At 46.8% G+C, this 24,520-nt stretch overlaps 1 protein-coding gene across 1 annotated transcript in view; it reads left to right on the top strand.

Annotated features, from left to right (window-relative positions):
- The first annotated feature begins 401 nt into the window (after nucleotides 1-401).
- Nucleotides 402-24,520, top strand: part of LOC139274237 (somatomedin-B and thrombospondin type-1 domain-containing protein) — a 61,628-nt gene continuing 37,509 nt past the window's right edge. The window contains exon 1 of the mRNA XM_070891231.1: nucleotides 402-1,081. Coding sequence (XP_070747332.1) covers nucleotides 859-1,081 — 223 coding nt within the window. The 5' untranslated portion in view covers nucleotides 402-858. The remainder of the gene's footprint in view (nucleotides 1,082-24,520) is intronic.

Consider the following 24,520-nt stretch of genomic DNA (forward strand, 5'->3'; position numbering starts at 1 on the left):
CGTCATACTTTTCCAACTATTTTATATATTAAATAGTGATTTACTCTCGAGCTCAATGGGTTCGAATGGGCCAGAGCTGATTAATTCAGCCATAGTTAACCGTTCCAACGGTTTTTGTGCAATAATGTAAAGTTAGTATTAATATCCTGTAAATAAATATACATGAAATTTCAGGCTTCTTGTGCCAACAAATAGTCGCCAGTCTTTGAAATAAGCTCTTAATCAAAGTATTTAGAAAAGGGTAAATACGAATATATTTTCTGGCTGTCTTTAAAGGAAAATGATTTGATATAGAAAGCCGAGCCAGTGCCCCCACACTGCATGCTCTTGTCTGTGGATTGGAGCCCACTGTTCACATTCCTTTGGGCTGTGTTAGAATAGCGTTCGAGACATACTGGGGCTGGCCGCTGTGAGTCACTGGAGAGAGAACTGTGAGTGTTCTTTCTCCCCGCTTGTTGCACTGGCATCATTGGAAACAAGTCACAGCAAACCATCGTTTAACAATCTCCGTCAATTTCAGCCTCCGACACAGGACTATCATTCTGAACGTTTTCTGTAAAACTAAGGAGGATCAACCTTTCTCACATTTGGATTCAGTCTCTTGTGAGGAAGGATCAACTCTGGCGAGGTTTCCCTGGAATCACTTTAGTGAAGAAAAAGGATCATCTATCCCTGGAAACGTTTTTTTTTTCTTAAAGGAATATTATTATCTTTGATGAAACTATTTTCCATTTAGGTAAAACCCACGTCAGTATTACAAGAGCTGACCTGCTGTGCACTCCCCTCCTCCCTGTAATATTATTGGAAGTCGGAGCGAGTCAGTTGCCCCACTTGCTGCGGCCGCGGTGCTGTGTTACAATGGGGAGTATACGGGTGAGTTTGCTTCTCCTGGCCGGACTGCTGTGCTTTTCGGATATTACTGAAGCGGGCTGCTCCGAATCTCACAAATGCTGTCACGGCAGGGACCACGGATGCAGCAGCACGGGTTGGAGAATGGACCGGGTTTACGGGACTTGCTACTGCGACGAAGCATGTAAAAGTACTGGCGACTGCTGTTACGATTACACACAGACCTGTCCAGGTAAAGGGGAGCTCGGCATGGCCGGGCGTGCCACCACCAAAGTGGATCCAGTAGTGTGTTCCTTCCTCTGAATGCGGGCAATTGTTTCTCAGATTATATTTATACTTAGGTAGGTCAGCACTGTGAGTTCGTTCACTTATGTAGGAAGGGATCGAAAGGGTTGAAACAACGCGAGGAGCAATATATCGCTTTCACAATCACATTACATTAATGCGCCTGAGAGTTTTTTCTATTTCTAAAATAGTGTAAAACGTAATCTAGCATGTAAAATTATTTTGTAAACTCACAAACGTCTGTGTTTTTTACAATCAGAAGCAGACAGAAATCTTTGATTTAAAGGCATCGCTAGTGAACTTTCTGACACGAGTTAGTATATTAGTGTTAAAAAGTGAGACACAGGAGGAAATGAAAGTTCAATATACAGTTGTAATTTTAAGGTACGTTGCGGATCATTTCGCATGGCTGGTGATAATGGATTTCGTGCAAAGCTAGTTTGAATGAGCTTGTGTGGAGAGAATGGAGCGATGAACTGAGCTATTGTATTAGTCACAGAGGCGCGATTCCCGCCCCGGCCATCCCGTTTGTACACACTCCCGCTATCCAATCTCATATTATCATTAGGAAGACATCTAGCCCGTTCGAATAGATCGAAAGATCATCCATCAAATTATATAGATGGTTCCTAACTATATTGATTTAAAAAATATTTATTGAAAGAAATGCTTTTAATTGGCCCATTAAAACTTGAAACAAAAAAACTTTTAAAATGTCTGAAATTGCACTGTTGACCTATATTTTCACATTTTCCTTTTAATTTATAATTACAATTACCATTTGTAGTAACTATCCAGGTTAGTATTTTTTTAAATACACAGAGATGTGAAGTAGCTGCCTTGTAATAGTATGAGGGTTTCATTTCCACTTTTAGGAAGTTAAGATTGAAAATTACAGGGCTCTTCTGTCTGTTTTTGGTAAAACGTGACGAGTTGTAATTACTGCATCAATTAAGAATGATTATTGCTCACTGAGAGGTGTGAAATTGGGGTCAAACATTATTCAGAGTTAATGTCTACGGCAGTAATGTTAGTGATATAATCTACAAGTAAACTCTTATTACAATGATTGAATAATGCAATAATCTGGAGAGTTGTCCCTCGACAACGATCTGTATTTGGAAAGAGGGGAGAACTCACCCTTGTTCTGACTGATATTTCTGCCATATCTTATCACCCTCTGCTGGCTATTATCCTCATTGCTCTAACTGTATCAAAAAGGTTATCAGAAATGCCCATCTTTACTTGCACTTTAGTATCACTCAAAGCAGTTTCCTCTTCACACCAATCTTACAGTTGTATTATAAATCTAGAGTCAAGACCTGATCTGATTCTGGAGATAATGGCATGAGACTCACTGGAGGGAGTAATCACATACCATTTTGATTTGAAGCCAAATTCAGTGCAACTCCAGTGCAGCGTAGAACAATGTTTTGAAAATGCCCTTGAATTTGCCAAAGACTTTTTAAACCTGCTTTGAGCTAAAGACAGCGTGGGCAGTGATACCTACACTCTCAATATTTAAATGTTAACTGCTGTGAAAGAAGCTCTGGGCATGTGGGTAGCTCCATATTGTGCGTAACTCCTTATGCACAGAGCTTTCTCTTGGGTGGAAAAATTCGAGTTCCAGGCAGATTGTATAAAGTGTGGCATAGAGTTTCTGATTAGGGACCAATCGGAAATTGTGCCCAAAATGCACTTGAAATTGCGCAGGCTAGGTTACAGTTCAAGTTTCTGCTAAAATTTAGTAGCATATCACAAACATACAATCTTCCATAAACCAACGCAATCGGGCAGCGTAATAAAATGTAATATTTAATTTTTAATTTTTTTCCATTCAGTAGTATTCCTTGATGAGTTTAAGAGTGGTAACCTGGTCCAGCTTTATTAATATAGCTGAAATTGGGTTTATCACCAAAAATAAACATTTGAATAAGCGTATTCAGTCCTCCACCTGAGTAACCTGATTTAAAATCACTGAAAATGACATTAAAAACCAATGTTGAACCATTTAATAGTTTCATTGGTGTACACTAGTATTTAGTAAATTAAATATGAAGAAACTCTTACAACGTGCCTACTAGTGCCTGTGCACCTAAGAAAAGGAATGCAATATGAAGAGCCTTCCTGAACCAGCACAATCGACAGAATCTTATAAAATTGACCTGGAGGTGTAGCCCGTTTTGTCTTAGATTGGTATCTATTCAAATTTCATTCAAATACAAACATTTTATGGGATTTGTTGAAATATGTGTTGGATTGGCAGATTTCTTTTTGAATACAACAGTGATTTAAAGGCGAATTGAATCTTGAACCCGTGTAAAAGATCACGGAAATCACGAACGTAAGGGGTTCGTAAAGAGCATTACGTTTACTTACGTTTACTTACGTTTAAAATCCCCCGATCTTTTGGGCTGGTTCTGCCGATTCCTCCCAGATTGCACTGATACTACTAGCGTAAACAAGCGGAAACTCGACCTTGGCATGTCTGGCTGGAACAAATATTGCAGCTATTTGTCTTAAACTGGTAGATGTAGTATAACGATAACATTAATATTTCAATGTGGATCATGTAGACAATATGTAGAGCACTTTTTTTTTCTAATTGCCGCACTCAAATTCATTGTGAAGTTATGGTGTGTGTTTTGCTGGAGCTCATTGCCACATGATGATCGAAAGAATAAAAAGCAGTAAGCGTATAGTTCTTTTCTACAGTTTATGAACTAAACTCTTAAGGGGTAAAATTGGATAAAGCTGAAAAATGGGTGCGGACACCACGATGCGTGATCAGTCTGCGCCTGTTGAAAGCTCAGGCATCATGTCAAATTCATGTTGCCTGCTAATTATAATGATTGCAGCGCACTGCCCAGTGCTGAACGTGTTGCTGACAGGCTGTGCGCTCAGCAGGAGGTCGAAGTTCTCGATGTTCATTCGAGGCTTGCTTTACTTATAGCTTTACTTAAAGCTAGCCTGCGCCTCTTAAAGGCAGTCTGCACCTCTTAAAGGTGAGCTGTCTTCTGGTTACGAAAAATGTTAAAAGTACTTCAGCATAACCCAAAAGGTCATAGCACTCGAGGCCTTTGTGCATTTGGTAAACACTGGAAGAGAGGTGCTCTACCCATAGGGGGCCAGGAGCAATGTTCCCTTTAAGCTGCGCAGCCATGTAGTGCTCCAGGGATCCTGTGCAGCGGGCTTGCCAGCTTTTCAATGCAAAAAATGCACATGCATGGTATAAGGGGCTTTGTAGTGCCAAACAAATTACAGGGAACATTGACCAGGAGACCCCCCAGAAAGAAGGATGTGGGACAGATCACTTATGTCACCTGCAGGATGTGGCTCCAGTGCCCGAAGAAGTTTCATGACCTCAGACCAATGGTGAAGGTCAGTGAATGCATCTTCAAAAACTGTCTTCTACCAACTGCACCACTAGTCTCACACACTGCTCAATGCACAACTCCCCCCCTCCCCCACATCACTCATCTACCAACAATGTTTGTCAAACACAAGGCACACCTCACATTCTTAGCTTCACCTCACCTCTTTGGAGGAGATGGTGCTGGCCATTCCTGACAGGGGCATGGCTGCACCATTGGCCAGCAGCATGGCTGAAAGAATACAATCTGCCGGTATCCTCATACATTATCCTTCTTTTCACATCCCATTTCCCCTCATCCCACTATATCTTCTGATTTACTAGCTGCCCATGGTGTAAGCATGTACATCTTGCTTTATCCTCCTCTCTCACCACAACCTTTCCCTCATGCCTTCCCCATTTCAGACACCCAAGATATCCAGCCTGCCCAGCCTGTGGTTGAACAAGAAGAGGGAGAGGAAAGAACAGAAGAAGAAACACCATCACTCGATTTGACACTCACAGCCACCAGCTCCTCGAGGTTGCCCTGCAAGGCCATCTGCAGTCTCTCCCACTAAAAGTCAGAAGCCTTCCACCAGCCATGCTGCAGCTACTGGAGTAGCACTTCATAAGAGCACGAGGAAATGCAAAGACAGTCACTAAGCTAATGCACAAGGGTGATTAGTTGATTTTTTGGTGTAATATTTGCTTTTTGGTGGCTTTTATTTCAGCATTGTGGCTAAGAGGACACTGTGATGGTCAGTAACAGAGGGAAGGGAAGGTGTGGGACAAATGTTGAAAGGGGAAATGAGGTTGTGGTCACTGATACCGCAAACAGATGATTCAATCCTGGATATCCCAGCCAGAAAGGGGCTGGCTGGGTTTATATCTTTCCTTCCGCTTCCTCCTCTGCTGCTTCCTCCTCCTTCTCTTCTGCTTCCTCTTCTTGCTTGTTCCTCTTCCTCCTCCTCCTCTTCCTCCTCAAGCAGCTTGTCCTCTTTGCTGCCTCTGTTCCATCTCAATGTCATGCTGCAGCCCAAGGGGGATTGCAACTGGAGCTCTCAGGACTGGGAGCAAGTGTTGTTGTCAGAGGCCTTCCTTTAAGAGCCAAAGCTTTTCAAATGTCTAGCAGCATTCCCTGTGCACTTTAACAACATTTTAAATGTCTTACACCAAACCACGACTCAAATAAAGCATAAAGAAACCAGTACAAAAGCAAAAATCTAAACTTAACTCAAAGTTGCATGTGTCCCTTTAGAAGTGTTGGTAGAAGGTCTGTCATGCAGCTGAATGCATGTTCAGCTGTGCGTGCTTTGGAGAGAGCATTGAGCGGAGCGGCGACGTCCAAAATAGCAGGTCATGTATCAGTTCAGTGTTGTGCGCTGATTAACATCACGTTCTGACTAATTACCATAGTGCGGGCAATGGCAATGCTGCCAAACTACCCAAAATTGTGGCCACTGTGTTCCATGCCAGAAGTGGCTGAAATGAGGTGGCCACCATTATTTCTCCGAAACCAGCCTTATCAGCTGGCACTAAGGTGCCAAATTTCACAGTCTTATGACTTAACTGTGCAGAAAATAAAAATCTTTAGAACCAGAAAATGGTTATCAGACTCAACTCATCACTTTTTGGTAGTTCAACCCCACCCACTCATCCTTTTTCCCATATCCTTCCATCCTTTCTCTCTCTGGAAACAATAGTCACTTGAATCTATTTATACTTGCCCCTGTACCCTATCAAGGGCAGAATCTGTCCTATAGTTATTATGTTACAACTTAATTTTTTTTTAAAGTTTAGATATTCTTTAGGTTCAGAACCATTGCTCTCCATGTTCCTCAGATTGCTTCTGGATGCCCAGATATCTAAGTCTATTCTTTGCATGTCCAAGGATCGAACAAAAAACCCTTTTCACTATATATCAGCTTACTGGTTTTATTATATGCCTTCACATGATCTTCCTTGACTTCGTAAATCATCAAAATGAAACCAAATTGGACTGTGACTTAGGCTTTAATGAATTAGGCATTAAGCCAAATAAATTTATTAAACATTCAAAGAATAAGTGATCAGTAGCAATGACACAACATAGATTTTACAATAATTATTAAACTGAACTATCTCCTCGAGCAAATAGTAAATGAATAGTTGCAACTACATTAACAACTTTTATTTATATAGCGCTTTTAACATAGTAAACCGTCCCAAGGTGCTTCACAGGAGCGTTACAAAATAAAATTTGACACTGAGGCACATAAGGAGAAATTAGGGAAGATGACCAAAAGTATGGTCAAAGAGGTAGGTTTTAAGGAGCATCTTAAAGGATGAAAGAGAGGTGGAGAGGTTTAGGGAGGGAATTCTTGAGCTTAGGGCCTTGGAAGCTGAAGGCACAGCCATCAATGGTTGAGCAATTAAAATTGGGGATGCTTAAGAGGCCAGAATTGAAGGAGAGCAGATATTGAGTGACACATGGCAGGGCCTACCCGACTGCGTATGCGAAACCTGTGGCCGCCCAAAGTCCACCAGCGGGAATGCATCCGATTTCTCCGTGTTGGCATTGTGGGGGAAATCACCGGCACCAGCAGTGACGATTTAAGCAATATAGTTGCAAAGGCTGTCTGAGAGTGGGGCATCTCCAGCGCAAGTGTCCACAGATGAGCAAGCATGCTGCGACACACCATGTGGAGGATGATGGTCAGACTAGCGCGGATCTGGATGCGCAATCCGAGACACCAGAGGAGGAAGTGTATGGACTGTACTCGTTCCTAACTAAGAGCAAACCGATAATAATCAACGTGAAATTTAATGGGGTGCCAGTATCGATGGAACTGAACACGGGGGCGAGTCAATCGATAATGAGCCAGAGGGCATTCGACAAGCTGTGGGATACTAAGGCTGTGAGGCCCAGGCTGAGTCCAATCAATGCCAAGTTACGCACATACACCAAGGAACTCATAACGGTGATTGCAGTGCCACAGTTAAAGTGTCGTATGACGGTGCGGTTCACGAGTTAACGCTATGGATTATCCCAGGCAATTGCCCAGCGCTGTTTGGCAGCAATTGGCTTGAAAAAATCAGATGCGATTGGAATAACATCAAGGCATTGTCGTCGGAGAAAGATACATGTGCCCAAGTACTGAGCAAGTTCCCCTCGCTGTTCGAACAAGGCATCAGCAACTTCACGGGGGCCAAGGTGCAGATCCACGTGGACTCGGATGCAAGACCTGTCCATCATAAAGCTCGGGAAGTTCCGTATATGATGAGGGAGAAGGTCGAAATCGAACTGGACAGATTACAGCGTGACGCGATCATATCACCGGTTGAATTTAATAAATGGGCCAGCTCCATTGTTCCTGTGCTGAAAAGTGATGGCACAGTCAGAATCTGTGGAGACTACAAGGCTATGATCAACATGGTTTCGAAACAGGATCAGTACCCTTTACCGAAGGCTGATGACTTGTTTGCAACGCTAGCTGGGTGGAAATTGTTCACCAAATTGGACTTGACCTCGGCCTACATGACACAGGAGCTGGTCGAGACGTCGAAGAGACTTACGTGCATTAACAAGCATAAAGGACTGTTTACTTATCACAGATGCCCTTTCGGAATTCGCTCAGCTGCAGCAATATTTCAGAGGAACATGGAGAGTGTACTGAAGTCCGTTTCCAGAACCGTCGTGTTCCAAGGTGACATCCTGATCACAGGTCGTGACTCCGATGAACACCTGAACAACCTGGAAGAGGTTCTACATCATCTGGACAAAGTGGGATTCAGACTGAAAGGCTTGAAGTGCATCTTCATGGCACCAGAGGTCGAATTCCTGGGGAAGAAAATTGTTGCTGACGGCATCAGGCCCACGGACGCGAAAACGAAGGCCATCAAGAACGCACCCAAGCCATAGAATGTGACAGAGCTGCGTTCGTTCCTGGGTCTACTCAACTACTTCGGTAACTTCCTACCTTAATTGAGCACCTTATTAGAACCACTGCACATGCTGCTAAGAAAAGGCAACAACTGGGTGTGGGGTGCGTCTCAAGACAGAGCTTTTGAGAAAGCCACTAATCTGCTTTGCTCTAACAAGCTGCTAGTACATTGTGACCCATGTAAACGTTTAGTATTGGCCTGTAATACTTCATCATATGGAATTGGTTGTGTACTCCAACAAGCTACTGAGTCAGGTAAATGTCAACCAGTCGCACATGCTTCAAAAAGTTTGTCTAAAGCATGGTAGAGAAAGAAGCACTAGCCTGTGTGTATGGGGTTAAAAGATGCATCAGTACCTGTTTGGTCTTCGGTTTGAACTGGAGACAGATCACAAGCCGCTCATTTCACTGTTCTCTGAAAACAAAGGTATCATGTATCTCACACTACTGTATATAACTGTATCTTACCATGCGATACATGACTGTAACTAGATATGACCTGTAACCACAAGCATACTTTACCACCAGGGGTGCACTTGCAGGAGACATTGCACATCTGTTCCACACAGGTATATAAAGGCAGGTCTCAGGCAAGTGCGGCACTCGAGAGCTATGAAATAAAGGTGCAGGTCCAGAGTGACCTTGACTTCAGCATGTGCCTCGTGTAATCTGTACTGCAGGGTCAGGACTTTACAGTGGCGACGAGAATGGGATCACAGAATCCAAAGAATGGCACCAACGGCTCAGATGAGAAATATAATGCTGAAGACAATTGGGAGGACTTTATAGAAAGGCTCCAGAAAAGCTTTGTAACCAAAGACTGGCTGGGCGATGATAAGGCAGACAAGAGAAGAGCCCATCTCTTGATCAGCTGTGGCTCGAAAACATACGCCTTAACGAAGGATCTGCTGGCACCCGAGAAACAAGCAAACAAGTTGTTTGAGGAGTTGAGCACACTGGTGAGAGACCACCTGAAGCCAGTGAGTAGCCTACACATGGCCAGACACAGGTTCTACAACTACAGGCGCTGTGTGGGCCAGAGCATACCCGACTTTGTGGTGGAACTTCGGAGGCTGGCTAGTTTATGTGAGTTCTCCGATGAACTAAGGAGAGAAGTACTGAGAGATGTTTTTATTGAAGGAATAGGCCATGCAGGCATATTCCAAAAGCTTGTAGAAACCAAGAACTTGACCCTAGAGGCAGCAGCACTGGTCACACAGACGTTCTTGGCAGGAAAAGAAGAAACGAGGTTGATCTATACTGTGGGTATGACAACTAACGAAACATCGGAACAAGGGGTTCACAGCGTGAAACAAGCTGCTACCCCCACACACAGACAAAGGCAGGAAAGCAGGCCTTCAACAGTAGGCAGTGGTGCCAGAAGCCATCAAGGACCACATGAACGGCCGTTAACACCTCATCAACCCACAATGTGAGCAATCAACTACAGACTGAGAGAAGCTCAAGAGAGATCAGCCAGACACAGCTCATCCTTCGGAAACAATGGAAGCGGTCTGTGCTGGAGATGTGGGGGAAGGCACTCAACAAGGGGGTGTCGATTTCAGCATGCTGTTTGCAGAAACTGCAACTATACAGGGCATCTGGCTCGCATGTGCAGAAAAACAGCAGCTCGGCTGGTATACGAATTGGAAGGGTCAGAAAGCGGACCAGAAGATGGTGGGGACAGTGCCCGGGACGCCGAGGTACAGCGGGTCAACGCGATCAATGTCCACTGTTCTTACAACAAGACGCCTCCAATAATGATGAGGGTCTACTCAACGGGATACCCGTCAACATGGAACTGGACACAGGAGCTAGTCAATCTCTCATGAGTGTCCAACAATTTGAACAACTGTGGCCACACAAAAGCAACAGACCAAAACTCACAAGGATCGACACCAAACTAAGGACCTATACCAAAGAAATCATCCCAGTCCTTGGCAGCGCCATGCTCTCAGTCACACACAAAAGGACAGTGAACCGACTTCCCCTGTGGATTGTCCCCGGAGATCTCCCAGCACTGTTGGGGAGAAGCTGGCTGGCAAAATTAAATTGGAAATGGGATGATGTTCATGCCATATCGTCAGAGGAACGGACCTTCTGCTCAACAGTTCTAAGTCATTTTGAACACCTCTTTCAGCCAGGTGTGGGAAACTTCAAAGGGGCCAAGTTAAAATCTACATCACACAGGATGCCAGACCGGTCCATCACAAGGCTAGAGCTGTGCCTTATGTGATGAGAGAAAAGATTGAACATGAACTGGACCGGCTTCTGCGGGAAGACATTATCTCACCCGTGGAATTTAGCGACTGGGCAAGTCCCATCATCCCCGTCATGAAGCCTGATGGATCCATACGAATCTGTGGGGATTACAAGTCTACCATAAACAGAGTCTCCCTACAGGACCAATACCCGCTGCCCAGAGCGGAGGACCTATTTGCCACATTGGCTGGAGGAAAACTTTTCTCGAAACTAGATCTCACATCTGCGTATATGACTCAAGAACTGACCGAAGAGTCTAAGCTACTCACCACCATCAACACACATCGAGGTCTTTTTATGTACAATCGATGCCCATTCGGCATCAGGATGGCAGCTGCTATATTCCAGCGCAACATGGAGAGTCTGCTCAAGTCCATCCTGGGGACGGTTGTGTTTCAAGATGACATACTCATCATGGGCAGGTACACCGACTCCCATCTCCGCAATTTGGAGGAAGTACTAAGTCGATTGGATCGGGTAGGCCGAAGAGTCAAGAAATCCAAGTGCCTGTTTCTTGCACCCGAGGTTGAATTTTTGGGCAGAAGGATTGCCGCTGATGGAATCCGCCCAACAGAATCCAAAACCGAAGCAATTCGTCTGACACCCGGGCCCCGGAATGTCTCGGAACTGCGCGCCTTTCTCGGGCTACTCAATCACTTTGGGAACTTTATGCAGAACTTGAGCACGCTGCTGGAGCCTCTCCACGTGCTACTCAGAAAGGGGTGCAATTGGTTTTGGGGGTCGCACAAGAACGCGCCTTCAATAAGGCACGTAACCTTCAATGTTCCAACAGTGTTTTCGCCTTTTTTGACCCAGGTAAAAAGTTAGTTCTTACATGTGATGCGTCAGCGTATGGGGTCGGGTGCGTTTTACAGCATGTCAATAATGCGGGTAAATTACAACCCGTTGCTTATGCCTCCAGGTCACTTTCGCGGGCGGAGCGTGGGTACGGTACCAATATCTTTTCGGGCCCAAGTTCGCGTTAGAAACCGACCACAAACCCCTCACGTCCCTGCTATCCGAGTGCAAGGCAATAAACGCCTACGCCTCAGCGCGCATTCAGCGGTGGGCACTCATACTGGCGTCCTACGACTACACAATAAGGCACAGACCAGGCAAAGATAACTGTCCCAACGCACTTAGCAGCCTACCCCTGATGACCACGGAAGCGTCCGACGAACAGGACTGTGAGATGGTCATGGCAATCAATGCCTTTGAATCCACAGGTTCGCCCATGACAGCTCGCCAAATCACAGCCTGGACGACCAGCGCCTCCACGTTATCCTTAGTCAAAAGATGTGTTTTAACTGGTGACTGGGCAGAGGCTCGTGATACCTGCTCCGAGGAGATCAAACCTTTCCATAGGCGCATGCATGAACTATCACTACAAGCAGACTGCCTGATGTGGGGTAGCCGAGTAGTTGTGCCCTTGCGAGGCAGAGAGGCATTTGTCCGGGAGCTCCAACGCAAGCACCCGGGGATTGTCCTTATGAAGGCCATAGCCAGATCCCACGTCTGGTGGCCTGGCATTGCCGCTGACTTGGAGCTCTGTGTCTGGCAGTGCACCATTTGTGCCCAACTCAGTAATGCCCCCAGGGAAGCCCCCCTAAGCCCCTGGCCCTGACCCACCAAACCGTGGTCGCAGGTGCATATAGACTATGCTGGCCCATTCATGGGCAAAATGTTCCTCGTAGTTGTCGATGCATTTTCAAAGTGGATCGAGTGCACCATTTTAAACTCGAGCACCACCTCCACCACTGTGGAGAGCCTTAGAACCATGTTTGCAACGCACGGAATTCCTGACATATTGTTCAGTGATAATGGTCCGTGCTTCACCAGCGCAGAATTTCAAGATTTTATAGTTGACCACAGCATAAATCACGTTAAGACGGCACCGTTCAAGCTAGCCTCCAATGGCCAGGCAGAGAGAGCAAATCGTTAAAACAAGGTATGCTAAAAATCCAAGGTCCCATGCTGCAGGGCCACCTGTCGCGACTGCTGCTGGCATACAGATCTCGTCTGCATTCGTTGACTGGGGTTCCCCCCCCGCAACTATTGATGAAACGGACCTTAAAGACTAGGCTCTCGTTAATCCTCCCAGACATGCATGAAATTGTTGAAGCAAAGCGCCGGAAGCTAACTGAGTACCATGACCGAAATTCGAGGGGGAGGTGGAATGAGATAGGGGACAAAGTGTTTGTGCTAAACTATGGCAGGTGTCCCAAATGGCTTGCAGGAACAGTAACAGGCAAGGAAGGAAACAGGCTACTGGTTGTACAAATGGACAATGGCCAAACTTGCCAGAGGCATGGAGACCAAGTAAAAAGTAGATTCACCAACAACACTGCAGAACCAGAGGCAGATTACAATGTGGAGCTCACACCATACCTGGTGGACAGACAGAGGGAACAACCTGAGGAAAGGGCAATCCCAACAGACAAGCCCAGGTGAGATACCAGCAATCATACTGAACGAAACAGACAGCCCAGGCGAGATACCAGCAATCACACCGAAAGAAAAACAGGCACCAAGGCAAACAACTGAACCACAACTAAGACGCTCCACGCAAGAGCGTAGACCACCTGAGAGACTGAATCTATAAAGACAATAAGACCTTGGGGGAGGGTGATGTCATGTATCTCACACTACTGTATATAACTGTATCTTACCATGCTATACATGACTGTAACTAGATATGACCTGTAACCATAAGCATACTTTACCACCAGGGGTGCACTTGCAGGAGACACTGCATACTTGTTCCACACAGGTATATAAAGGCAGGTCTCAGGCAAGTGTGGCACTCGAGAGCTGTGAAATAAAGGTGCAGGTCCAGAGTGACCTTGACTTCAGCATGTGCCTCGTGTAAGTCTGTACTGCAGGGTCAGAACTTTATAAAAGGTATCAATACCAATGCTTCATCCCGCATCCAGAGGTGGGCGCTGACATTATCCGCTTATGATTATGTCATTCGCCATAGACCTGGCACCGAGAATTGTGCCAAAACTTTGAGCCGTCTGCCGTTGCCCACACTAGAGGCGGAAACGCCAGAACTGGCATACCTATTGTTAGTTATGGATGCTTTTGAGAGTGAAGGAACCCCTATCATGGCTCAACAAGTTAAGACCTGGACCAGCCAGGACCCGATTTTATCGGTGGTGAAGAGCTGTATCCTCAAAGGTGATTGGTCTGCCATACTCAAGCAAATGTGCGTGGAGACCAAATCTTATATTCGTCGCAAAGACGAACTCTCTATTCAGTCAGATTGTATACTGTGGGGCAATCGTGTTGTTATGCCCAAGAAAGGGAGAGAGAAATTTGTACATGAGCTACATAGCACACATCCTGACATTGTAATGATGAAAGCCATCAACAGGTCTCATGTATGGTGGCCGGGAATTGATTCTGAGCTGGAATCATGTATGCATCAGTGCAACACTTGCCTGCAGCTCAGCAAAGCACCAGCGGAATCGCCGCTGAGTCTGTGGCCGATGCCGTCCAAACCATGGTCCAGGATCCACATAGACTTTGCAGGTCCCTTCCTGGGGAAGATGTTTTTAGTTGCGGTGGATGCATATTCGAAGTGGATAGAGTGTATAATCATGTCATTCAGTACATCCACAGCTACCATTGAGAATCTCAGTGTCATGTTCGCGACACATGGTCTGCCTGACATCGTTGTTAGTGACAACGAATCATGCTTCACTAGTCAGGCGTTTCAAGAGTTCATGAAACTCAATGGTATCAAACATATAAGGTCAGCACCGTTCAAACCTGCTGTCCAAATCATAAAGCAGCATATGAAGTGAGTAACCCAAGGATCACTGCAGACCCGCCTGTCATGCACACTGCTTAGTTACAGGACAAGACCGCACATGCTTACCGGGGTCTCGCCTGCTGAACTAATGATGAAGAGAGGTCTTAAGACCAAGCTATCTCTTGTACACCCTGACTTGAATAATAATGTTGAATATAGAAGACAAAGTCAACAAGGGTATCACGATCGCGCAGCTGTGTCACGCGATATTTCTGTAAATGATCCTGTATATGTTCTGAATTATGGTCAGGGTCCCAAGTAGATCGCTGGTACTGTCATGGCCAAGGAGGGCAACAGAGTATTTATTGTCAAGCTCAACAATGGGCAAACATGCAGGAAACATATGGATCAGACAAAGCTGCAGCACACAGACGAACCGGAACAGTCGGAGGAGGAGGAGACAATCGATGAGCAACCAACCTACCCCCCAGTCATCAGAGGACTCAGTGGTCATCAGTGAATCGGGACTTTCAATCACTGACATGTTCAATGAAAATGGACTTTCAATCCCTGACATGGCCATTGCCACTCCCACCAGGTCAGCCACCCAGCCACCAGTCACAACAGACTCTGAACACTCACCTAAGACTAGAGTTGAACTGAGACGGTCAACCCGGGAGCATAAAACCGTCTCAATTTGTAAAAGACTGCGTTAATATCTCAGAGGTGGGTATTGTCATGTATGTACTTTTGGGATCACGAGCCACTTGATGGCATCACTGTTGGAGGCCATTGGGCTGCACGCACATGTGTGCAGCTCAAGTATAAAAGGCCAGTCATTTTGTATATTAGGCACTTTGGGCCTCAATAAAGCAGAGCCAAAGTCATACCTCTTGGAGTTAAACAGTACTCAGTCTAACAGTTATTGCATACACAACACCATGCTAAATCTTAGATAAAATGATTTATTTTTGCCATAATTCTTCCTATGATTAGGTGACTTAAAGTACATACATACTGCAGACAGCTCTAACTAATACCTTATATAGCAAAAATACAACTTTGTTAGATTTTCTATATAAGGTATTGGCTAGATCTGTCTATAGTATTGTATGTACTTTCAGCCACTCTATTTCTCTGTTAAAACAACTCAGTGCCTTATTTGTCTTTATTAACTTGGCTAAGCATGGTACTGATGGTTCCTTAGATTTATCCCCAGTATTCCCCAGAACTCTTTCCCGATCAGCATGCTGTACCAGTATTATATTTAATGCAAACTCCCTCTTTAGATTCTTCATTTCCTATTAATTATTTTACTCTTTTCCACATTTACTTTCTATTCTATTGACCCCGTTACCTAAAAGATCAAAATCCTTCTTAATCTGATTGCAGTGTTATTAATTGCACTGAGTCTTACTTGGTATCATTTAATAACATTTTTTCTTACTGTACGCTTGTCCAAGTCATTAAATATATGTTAGAAATGTTCAAAATTGATCGCTTTGAGATACCTAAGCCATAACTTCTTCCCAGATTGAAAAGTTCTCATTCACGGCTATCATCTGAATCATGTTTTTAAGCTAATTTTCTTTCCAGCACTATACCTCATATTCCATGACTTCTTATCTAAGCCATTAATTGCTAATGTGGAACTTCACCAAAATATTTGAAAATCCAAATATAAATCAACCCTGTCCACTATATCAGTAATGTCTTCAAAATTGCCAAGCGGGTTAGTTAAACATGTCCTCCTTTTCCTGAATTTATGCTGACTGTTCATTAACAAGTTGTGCTTATCCAAGTGTTTACCACAGGATCTATCAAGATCATTTCAAAGACTTTCTCTACAACCATAGATACATTTACTGATCCACAGAGATCTTTTTCTAAATAATGGAATTAACCACTTTCCAATTCTCTGGAATCTTCTAAATTTAACAAGTTTACTAAATGTCAATTAAAGTTTCGTGACTTTCATCTCCATCCTCTCTATGAATTATGGGTGCCGGGTGTGTCTTTTGCTTTTTTAAGAGCAAAACCTTTTTTACAATCATATTCTTATGGTTATAATCTATTATCTGGGGTCACCAATTTAAGAAAAAACTTGGAAAGGGATTGGCTGATGAAGATGCTATGGAACATTTGGTGGTAATGCACAGTGAAGGCAACTGCATTTCCAAAACTGTGGCTTCTGTTCAGTGTCTCTTTGTGACAGCCCAGTGGAAGTTGGCAGCACAGCATGTGGGGAAATATGGGTGAGACCCCCATGGTAAAACATGTTGCTGCTCCAATATGCTGTGGATGCCAAGGCCGTGGAGATGGTGCAGAGGAGATTTACTAGTATAGTACTAGGGATGTGGATAGACTAGAGAAGCTGAGATCGTTCTCCTTGGAGCAGAGAAGGTCAAGGGGAGACTTAATAGAGATGTTCAAAATTATTATTATTATGTATGTAGGCACCTTGTTAATGACTCCATGAGGCAGGGGTATGGTACTTAACCTGTGAAGACTGTAGTCCTTTATTGCAGCTCCTAGAGTCAGGACACCAAGAGGTGAGCTCCCTTTTATACTCTGCAGGTAACCCTTAGGTCTCCAGCAGCAGCACTCTCTGGTGTACAGGTAAGGTGTGGACAGTGTAAAGGTACATTCAGTGTTACAGAACATCATAATAATATAAGCATGCATACATAACAACACTCCCCCCTAAGCATTTTTCGAGTCCTTATTGCCATGACCTGGGGAGGTGATCAGTAGTGGGCTGTGGGAGGTTGTGGTGAGGGTTGTGTGGGTGCCAGGTATGATCCCTGTACTTGAGGCTGGTCTCATACATTCCCCTCCCTCACACACAGACCACTGTTGTGGGATCCCTCAGTGGGGTAGCCAGTGCAGCAGTGGGTAGGGTACATAGTCTATAGTGTGGGTAAGTTTGTGGTGGTGGGCAGGGCTGCAGGACTGTGTGGGCTCCTTGTCCTCCTGTTGGGATGATAGTCTGGTCATCCCAGGGTTCGCCAGGAAAGCTGGAGAGTACTGGTCTCTCACTCCTGGTGTTGGCCTTGGTGACCAGGGGGTGTAAGGCCGATCTGGGGCAGGTTGCCAGTGGTGGTGGCTGTGCTGCCCATTGACCGCTCTCCCTGCAGTGGGTCTGCTCCCACTGGGTGTGCGTGAGCCCTTCCTGGGGCATCACATTTATTCCAAAAGTCCAGGCTACATGGTCAGGTAGTCCACTGGATCTGGGGGTCTCCCACAGGGGGAATCCTCTGGCATTTACATTGTCCCTATAGAACCCGGTGTCTACTTCCTGTATACATGACACATTGGCTCTGATCATACATAGTCGAGTCTACATTATTAACTACCTTTACATTGTTAATTACAGCATTTACATCACTTTCTTGTATCACGGCCTCTCCATACATGGTTACATTTGTCATTTTGAACTTTCTATCATAATCCTTAGGCATTACAAGCTTGTTCTTAACCTTACTTACACAAGCATCCATTTCATTTTTCTCATCAGTTACTCTGGCATCACAATTCCTCATTAAATTATCATACCTGCATTTGCTAACTGCATTTTTAACTTTAAAATTCTTGTCATCTTTCGATTGAAACTGTCCCTTTAAATTCTTTGGGTTACCAATCTCCTTTAAGGGGGCCTTCCAATCCAGTTCGCCGCTCGGTGCCATGTGTCGCTCCTCCAACGCTGCCCGTCATGGTCTGGTCGTGGCCATTTTGATTTTAGGTTCTTCGCCTCGTGGTGTTGCCGCCATCTTCTCGCTCTCCTCCAGGTAGGCTGTGGTGATCTTTTCCTCCTCAGGTTCAGCCATGGACATCGGGAATCCATTTTTTCGATGATATTCGTCTCTTGGCGCCCTGCCACGGCCTGGAGGGTGAAGTTTGGACTTTTGGTTCTGGAGATCTCGCCGCGGTGTTGTGAAGTCGTCACCGCGCAGTCGAGCTGGACGGTGGGATCCCTAGGTGCAGTGATGGATCCATGTTCAGGGCGGCGTGGGATGTCGATTGCTGGAGCCCGGAGGCCATCGTCACTTTGACTGACTTGGACCTGCTTCATCCAACTTCTTCCCAGCAGCGTTGGACCATCGCCGGCAACAATCCACAGGGGGAGTTTGTTCATCACGCCGCCCTGGGAGACCTGGATGTCCACGCTGCCAACAACTGGGATGGTGCCTTTGGTGTAGGTGAGCAGCTTCGCTTGGACAGGAGACAGTTTTGGTTGTTTGGCGGGATTGATCCAAAGTTTTTCAAAGGTCGTCTGGCTCGCCTCTGTGTCGATCTCCATTGAAACTGGAACTCCGTCGATGTCTACTTCCATCTTCCACGGGGATCTTTCAGTGGAGCAGGTATAAATTCCATACTCTTCTTCCAGGGGTTGAGCAGCTTTGCCTTCATCTGTGTCGGAGCCCCGGTGATCAGCCAGTTCTTCAGCGATGCGGTGAGTAAAGCTTTTTCTGCACATTCTCTGAAGGCGCCTTTTCTCTTTGCAGCCTTTGCAGGTATAGCCTTTGTAGCGGCACTGGTGGGCACTGTGGTTTCCTCCACAGCACAGTATGGGACTAGCCGGTTTGCCCCATGTGGCGTGTAGTGTCTCTGCACCTTGTTACAAACTCACACGAGGCATGTATATATCAGACACGGTCACTCTGTGACCTTCACTTTATTCCCAGGACCAATGAGTGCTGACCCTGGATGGGATCTCCCCTTTTATACTTGGAAACCCAGGTGAGGAGTGTCTCCCACAAGCTCACCCACTGTGGTCAGGGTGTGCATTTCAAGGGTACAGGTACAGTGTGCATGAGTTACAGCTGCACAACTATTGTTATTGCAAGATGGTGAAATACATGACATCACCTCCCCCCTTAAGTCTTTTAGTTTCAGAGGTTAAGTCTATCGGGTGGTCGACACTCTCGTGGAGCGCCACGGTTGTGGCTCTGGTGGCTGAGCCTCAGCACACGTCTCTGTCACTTGAGGTGATTCCAGCCTGTCCCGGCTGGCTGCCGGGACTGTGCATGCTGAGGGCTGTCTTTGGTGCTCGTATGCTGGCAGTGGTGTGGGTGCTATCTCATCATGCTCTTCTTCTGGGTCCTCTGTGTCTATGCTGAACCTTGTCTTTACTTGGTCCAAGTGTTTGTGGCATATCTGCCCATTGTTTAGTCTGATCACCATGACCCTGTTTCCTTCTTTGCCAATTATGGTGCTCTCAAGCCATTTGGGTCCCAAAGCATGGTTAAGAACAAATACCAGGTCATCTATTTCTATACACCTCCCCCTTGAGCCTCGATCATGGAGCTCAGTTTGGGACTGGCATTTGCCCTCAACAATGTCTGCCAGGTCTGGGTGAATGAGGGACAGCCGTGTTTTGAGCATTTCATGAGGAGTTCCGCTGGCGGGACTCCCGTGAGCGAGTGCGGCCGGGACCTGTAGGCCAGCAGGAGGCGCGATAGGCGGTACTGAAGGGAGGGTCCTTGGATGCGTAGCATGCCCTGTTTTATGACTTGGACTGCCCGTTCCGCCTGGCCATTGGAAGCCGGCTTGAATGGCGCTGTCCAGACGTGCTTGATCCCATTGCCCAACATAAACTCCTGGAATTCATGGCTGGTAAAACACGGGCCATTGTCGCTGACCAGGATGTCCGGCAAGCCGTACGTCATGAAAACCGTACGCAGACTCTCCAAAGTGATGGATGTCGTGCACGAGTTCAATATGATGTACTCGATTCACTTCGAGTATGCATCGACAACGATCAGGAACATTTTCCCCATGAACGGGCCCGCATAGTCTACATGAGTACGTGACCATGGCCTGGTGGGCCAGGGCCACAGGTTGAGTGGAGCCTCCCTGGGGGTATTGCCCAGTTGGGCACACGTCGTGCACCTGCGAACCCAGTGTTCCAGGCCTGAGTCAATCCCCGGCCACCATACATGTGACCGGGCAATGGCCTTCATTAACACGATGCCAGGGTGCTCGCTGTGGAGTTCCCTGATGAAAGCTTCCCTTCCTTTCTGGGGCATGACTACCCGGCTGCCCCATAATAGGCAGTCGGCTTGGATGGAGAGTTTATCCATCCGTCTCTGAAATGGCCTGACTTCCTCGGGGCACGCCCTGTGTGCGGGCGCCCAATTCCCAGTCAGGACACATTTCTTTATCATGGATAGGAGGGGGTCCCTGTTGGTCCAGAGTTTGACCTGCCGGGCTGTGATGGGAGAGCCTGCGCTGTCAAAAGCCTCAACGGCCATGACCATCTCGGCGCTCTGCTCCGACGCCCCCTCGATGGTGGCCAGTGGGAGCCTGCTGAGTGCATCAGCGCAATTTTCGGTGCCTGGCCGGTGCCGTATGGTGTAGTCATACATAGCCAGCGTGAGGGCCCATCGCTGTATGCGAGCTGACACGTTAGCATTGACAGCCTTGCTGTTGGACAGCAGGGATTTTAACGGCTTGTGGTCCATCTCTAGCTCGAATTGTCTACCGAAAAGGTACTGGTGCATCTTTTTCACACCGTACATACACGCGAGTGCCTCCTTCTCGACCATGCCGTATCCACACTCTGCCTGGGAGAGCGACCTGGAGGCGTAAGCCACCGGTTGGAGTCGGCCGTCATTGTTACCCTGCTGCAACACACACCCAACTCCGCAGGATGTCACATCGCATGTTAAAACCATTTTTTTACAGGTGTCATACAAAGTCAACAGTTTGTTGGAACACAGTAGGTTCCTCGCCTTATTGAAAGCCCGTTCTTGACAATCCCACCAAAACCATTCACACCCTTTACAGAGGAGCATGTGTAATGGCTCCAACAATGTGCTTAAGTTCGGCAGAAAGTTCCCGACATAATTCAAAAGTCCCAGGAATGATCGCAACTCCAACGTGTTGCCGGGCCTGGGCGCCCAGCGAATCGCCTCAGTTTTTGATTCAGTGGGCCGGATCCCGTCTGCGGCAACTCTCCTGCCCAGGAACTCGACCTCTGGGGCCAAAAACACGCACTTGGCCTTTTTCAGCCGCAAGCCTACCCAATCCAATCGGCGTAGCACCTCCTCCAGGTTGCGGAGGTGTTCCTCGGTGTCTCGACCCGTTATAAGGAAGCCGTCTTGGAATACGACCGTTCCAGGGATGGACTTGAACAAACTTTCTATGTTTTGCTGAAAGATAGCTGCTGCCGAACGAATGCCAAATGGGCACCTGTTGTAGACAAATAATCCTTTGTGCGTCGTGATGGTGGTCAGAAGCTTGGAATCTTCCGCCAGTTCCTGAGTCATGTAGGCCGAAGTGAGGTCCAGCTTCGTGAACAGCTTTCCACCTGCCAGCGTGGCAAAGAGGTCCTCTGCTCTCGGAAGCAGGTATTGGTCTTGCAGCGACACTCGGTTGATGGTGGCTTTGTAGTCGCCACAAATCCTAACCGAGCCATCTGCTTTGAGGACGGGAATGATGGGACTTGCCCAGTCACTGAATTCAACGGCCAAAATTATGCCCTCTCTGAGCAGCCTGTCCAGTTCACTTATAATTTTCTCACGCATAATGTATGGCACTGCTGTGGCTTTGTGGTGCACTGGTCTGGCGTCCGGAGTGATGCGTATCACTACTTTAGTGCCCTTGAACGTTCCGACACCGGGTTGAAAGAGTGACTCGAATTTTTGCAATACCTGCGAGCGTGAACTTTGCTCCACGGATGAAATGGCGTGCACATCCCCCCATTTCCAATTCATCTCAGCTAGCCAACTCCTCCCCAAAAGCGCGGGGCCATTTCCCGGAACAATCCAGAGTGGCAGCCGGTTCTGTAATCCATTATGTATTACCACCAAGTTTGCACTTCCCAGCACTGGGATGATCTCTTTGGTGTACGTATGTATCTGCGTCTCAATGCGTTCCAGTTTGGGCCTGCTAGCTCTGTGTGGCCATAGTCTCTCAAATTATTGGGCGCTCATGAATGACTAGCTCCCGTATCCAGCTCCATGTGCACCGGGATGCCATTCAGTAAGACTTTCATCATCATGAGTGGTGTTTTAGTGTATGAGCTGTGGACGTCAGCAACATGAACTCTCTGAACTTCAGCATCCATGGTTGTTCCCCAGACCTCATCCTGCATTGCAGACCCCTCGTCTCATTCCTCTGTCTCGCAGACGAGCCTCGCTACTGCCTTTTTGCACATCCTGGCCAAGTGTCCACTGACATTACAAATCCTACAGGTATAAAGCTGGAACCTGCAGCTTTTAGCAGTGTTCTACCCCCACACCTCCAACATGAGCTGAGATTGCTGTTAACAAAAGGACTATTCCCAGGCATTCCTCTCTGGTAGCCCGTTTGGCTGTTGCTAAGCACTCTGATGGGGGGTGTTAATGGTGCCATCACGGGATGCATTGTTCCTCGTGATGGCGTGAATTGCCAATCCCCTTTCCATTGTCCCTGTTGCGGGCCCACCCTGGAGTTTGTTGCTGCCTGGGCAGTGACGAATTGCCCTTGCCTGCCTGCTTGGGTGGTGTCGAATTGCCCTTGCCTGCCTGCGGGGTTCTGTATCACTTTTACAACATTAACTCCCTGGTTCATCGCAATGTTAAAACCAGGGCTGCGTGCATAAATTAGCTTGGTCTCCTCTTCCCCTGCCATAAAGGTCTGAGCTATCAACCCCACCCCTTCTAAAGTCAGATCCTTGGTCTTTATGAGCTTCCTGAAAATGCCGGCATGATTAATGCCATCGATGAAAAAGTCCCTTAACATCTCCCCCCTGCAGGCATCGGAGAACTTACAGAGACTGGCCAAACGCTGCAGTTCCGCCACAAAGTCAGAGACATTTTGACCCTCCCGACGCTGGTGAGAGTAGAACCAGTGCCGGGCCATGTATACGCTACTTGCCAGCTTGAGATGCTCACTGATCAGCTGGCTGAGCTCTTCGAAGGACTTGTCCGCTGGCTTTTGGGATGCGAGCAAGTCTTTCATCAGCGCATACATCTGTGGTCCACAGCTGGTCAGTAGATGCGCCCTCCACTTGTCAGCCGTTGTCTCTTTCAGCCAGTCCTTTGTGACAAAGCTCTGCTGGAGTCTTTCCACAAAGTCGTCCCAGTCCTCACCCACACAGTAGCGTTCCTCTGTGCCACCAGTGGCCATCCTCGTGGTTCGGTGATTCCCGTTTCTCGTCGCCAAATGTAGTGTCTCTGCACTTTGTTACAAACTCACACAAGGCATGTATATATCAAACACGGTCACTCTGTGACCTTCACTTTATTCCCAGGACCAAGGAGTGCTGACCCTGGGTGGGACCTCCCCTTTTATACCTGGAAACCCAGGTGAGGAGTGTCTCCTGCAAGCTCTCCCCCTGTGGTCAGGGTGTGCATTTCAAGGGTACAGGTACAGCGTGCATGAGTTACAGTTACATTACTATTATCATTGCAAGATGGTGAAATACATGACATGGCGGACTCAGGGTTGCGGGACTTGGGGCAGCATTTCTGCCTTTCGAAGTAGCCATTCGGTGCACTGCGTTCGTCGATTTCGAGTCATGGGTGTAGGTCAATATTCGCCTGGAGTCGCCGACCGAAATCATGTAGGCCCGGCTCACTTTAATTACCTTCTGCAGGGTGACTGATGTCCACAGAGAGCAATTTGTGGAGGAGGCTCTCGTGGCCGATTCCGATAACAAATATGTCCCTTAGTGCTTCGTTAAGGTGGCTGCCAAAATCACACAATGTAGCCAATCTTCTTAAATGTGCAGCATACTTAGCAATTTCTTGGCCTTCGGTTTGCCGGTGAGTGCAGAACTGGTGCCTGGCTGTGAGGATGCTTTCTTTTGGTTTTAGTTGTTCTTGTATTAGTGTTACAAGTTCCTCATAGCTCTTGGTTGTTGTCTTCTCCAGGGCTAGCAAGTCCCTGACGAGACAATAGATGGTGGGCCCACAACTGCTAAGCATTATGGCCCTGCGCTTATTCGGTCGTGAAGCCGGTGTGTCCCCATCCAGGTCGTTGGCTGTGAAGAAATGTTCCAATCTTTCCACGAAAGCATCCCAATCTTCCAATCTTCCCCATTGGTGAATTGTTGAAAGTTGTTGAGATTCGACATGTTGTGCATGTAGTTTGTGACCTCGTCGC

The sequence above is a fragment of the Pristiophorus japonicus genome, chromosome 1 (assembly GCF_044704955.1).
Source record: "Pristiophorus japonicus isolate sPriJap1 chromosome 1, sPriJap1.hap1, whole genome shotgun sequence".
In the NCBI taxonomy this organism is placed as follows: Eukaryota; Metazoa; Chordata; class Chondrichthyes; family Pristiophoridae; genus Pristiophorus; species Pristiophorus japonicus.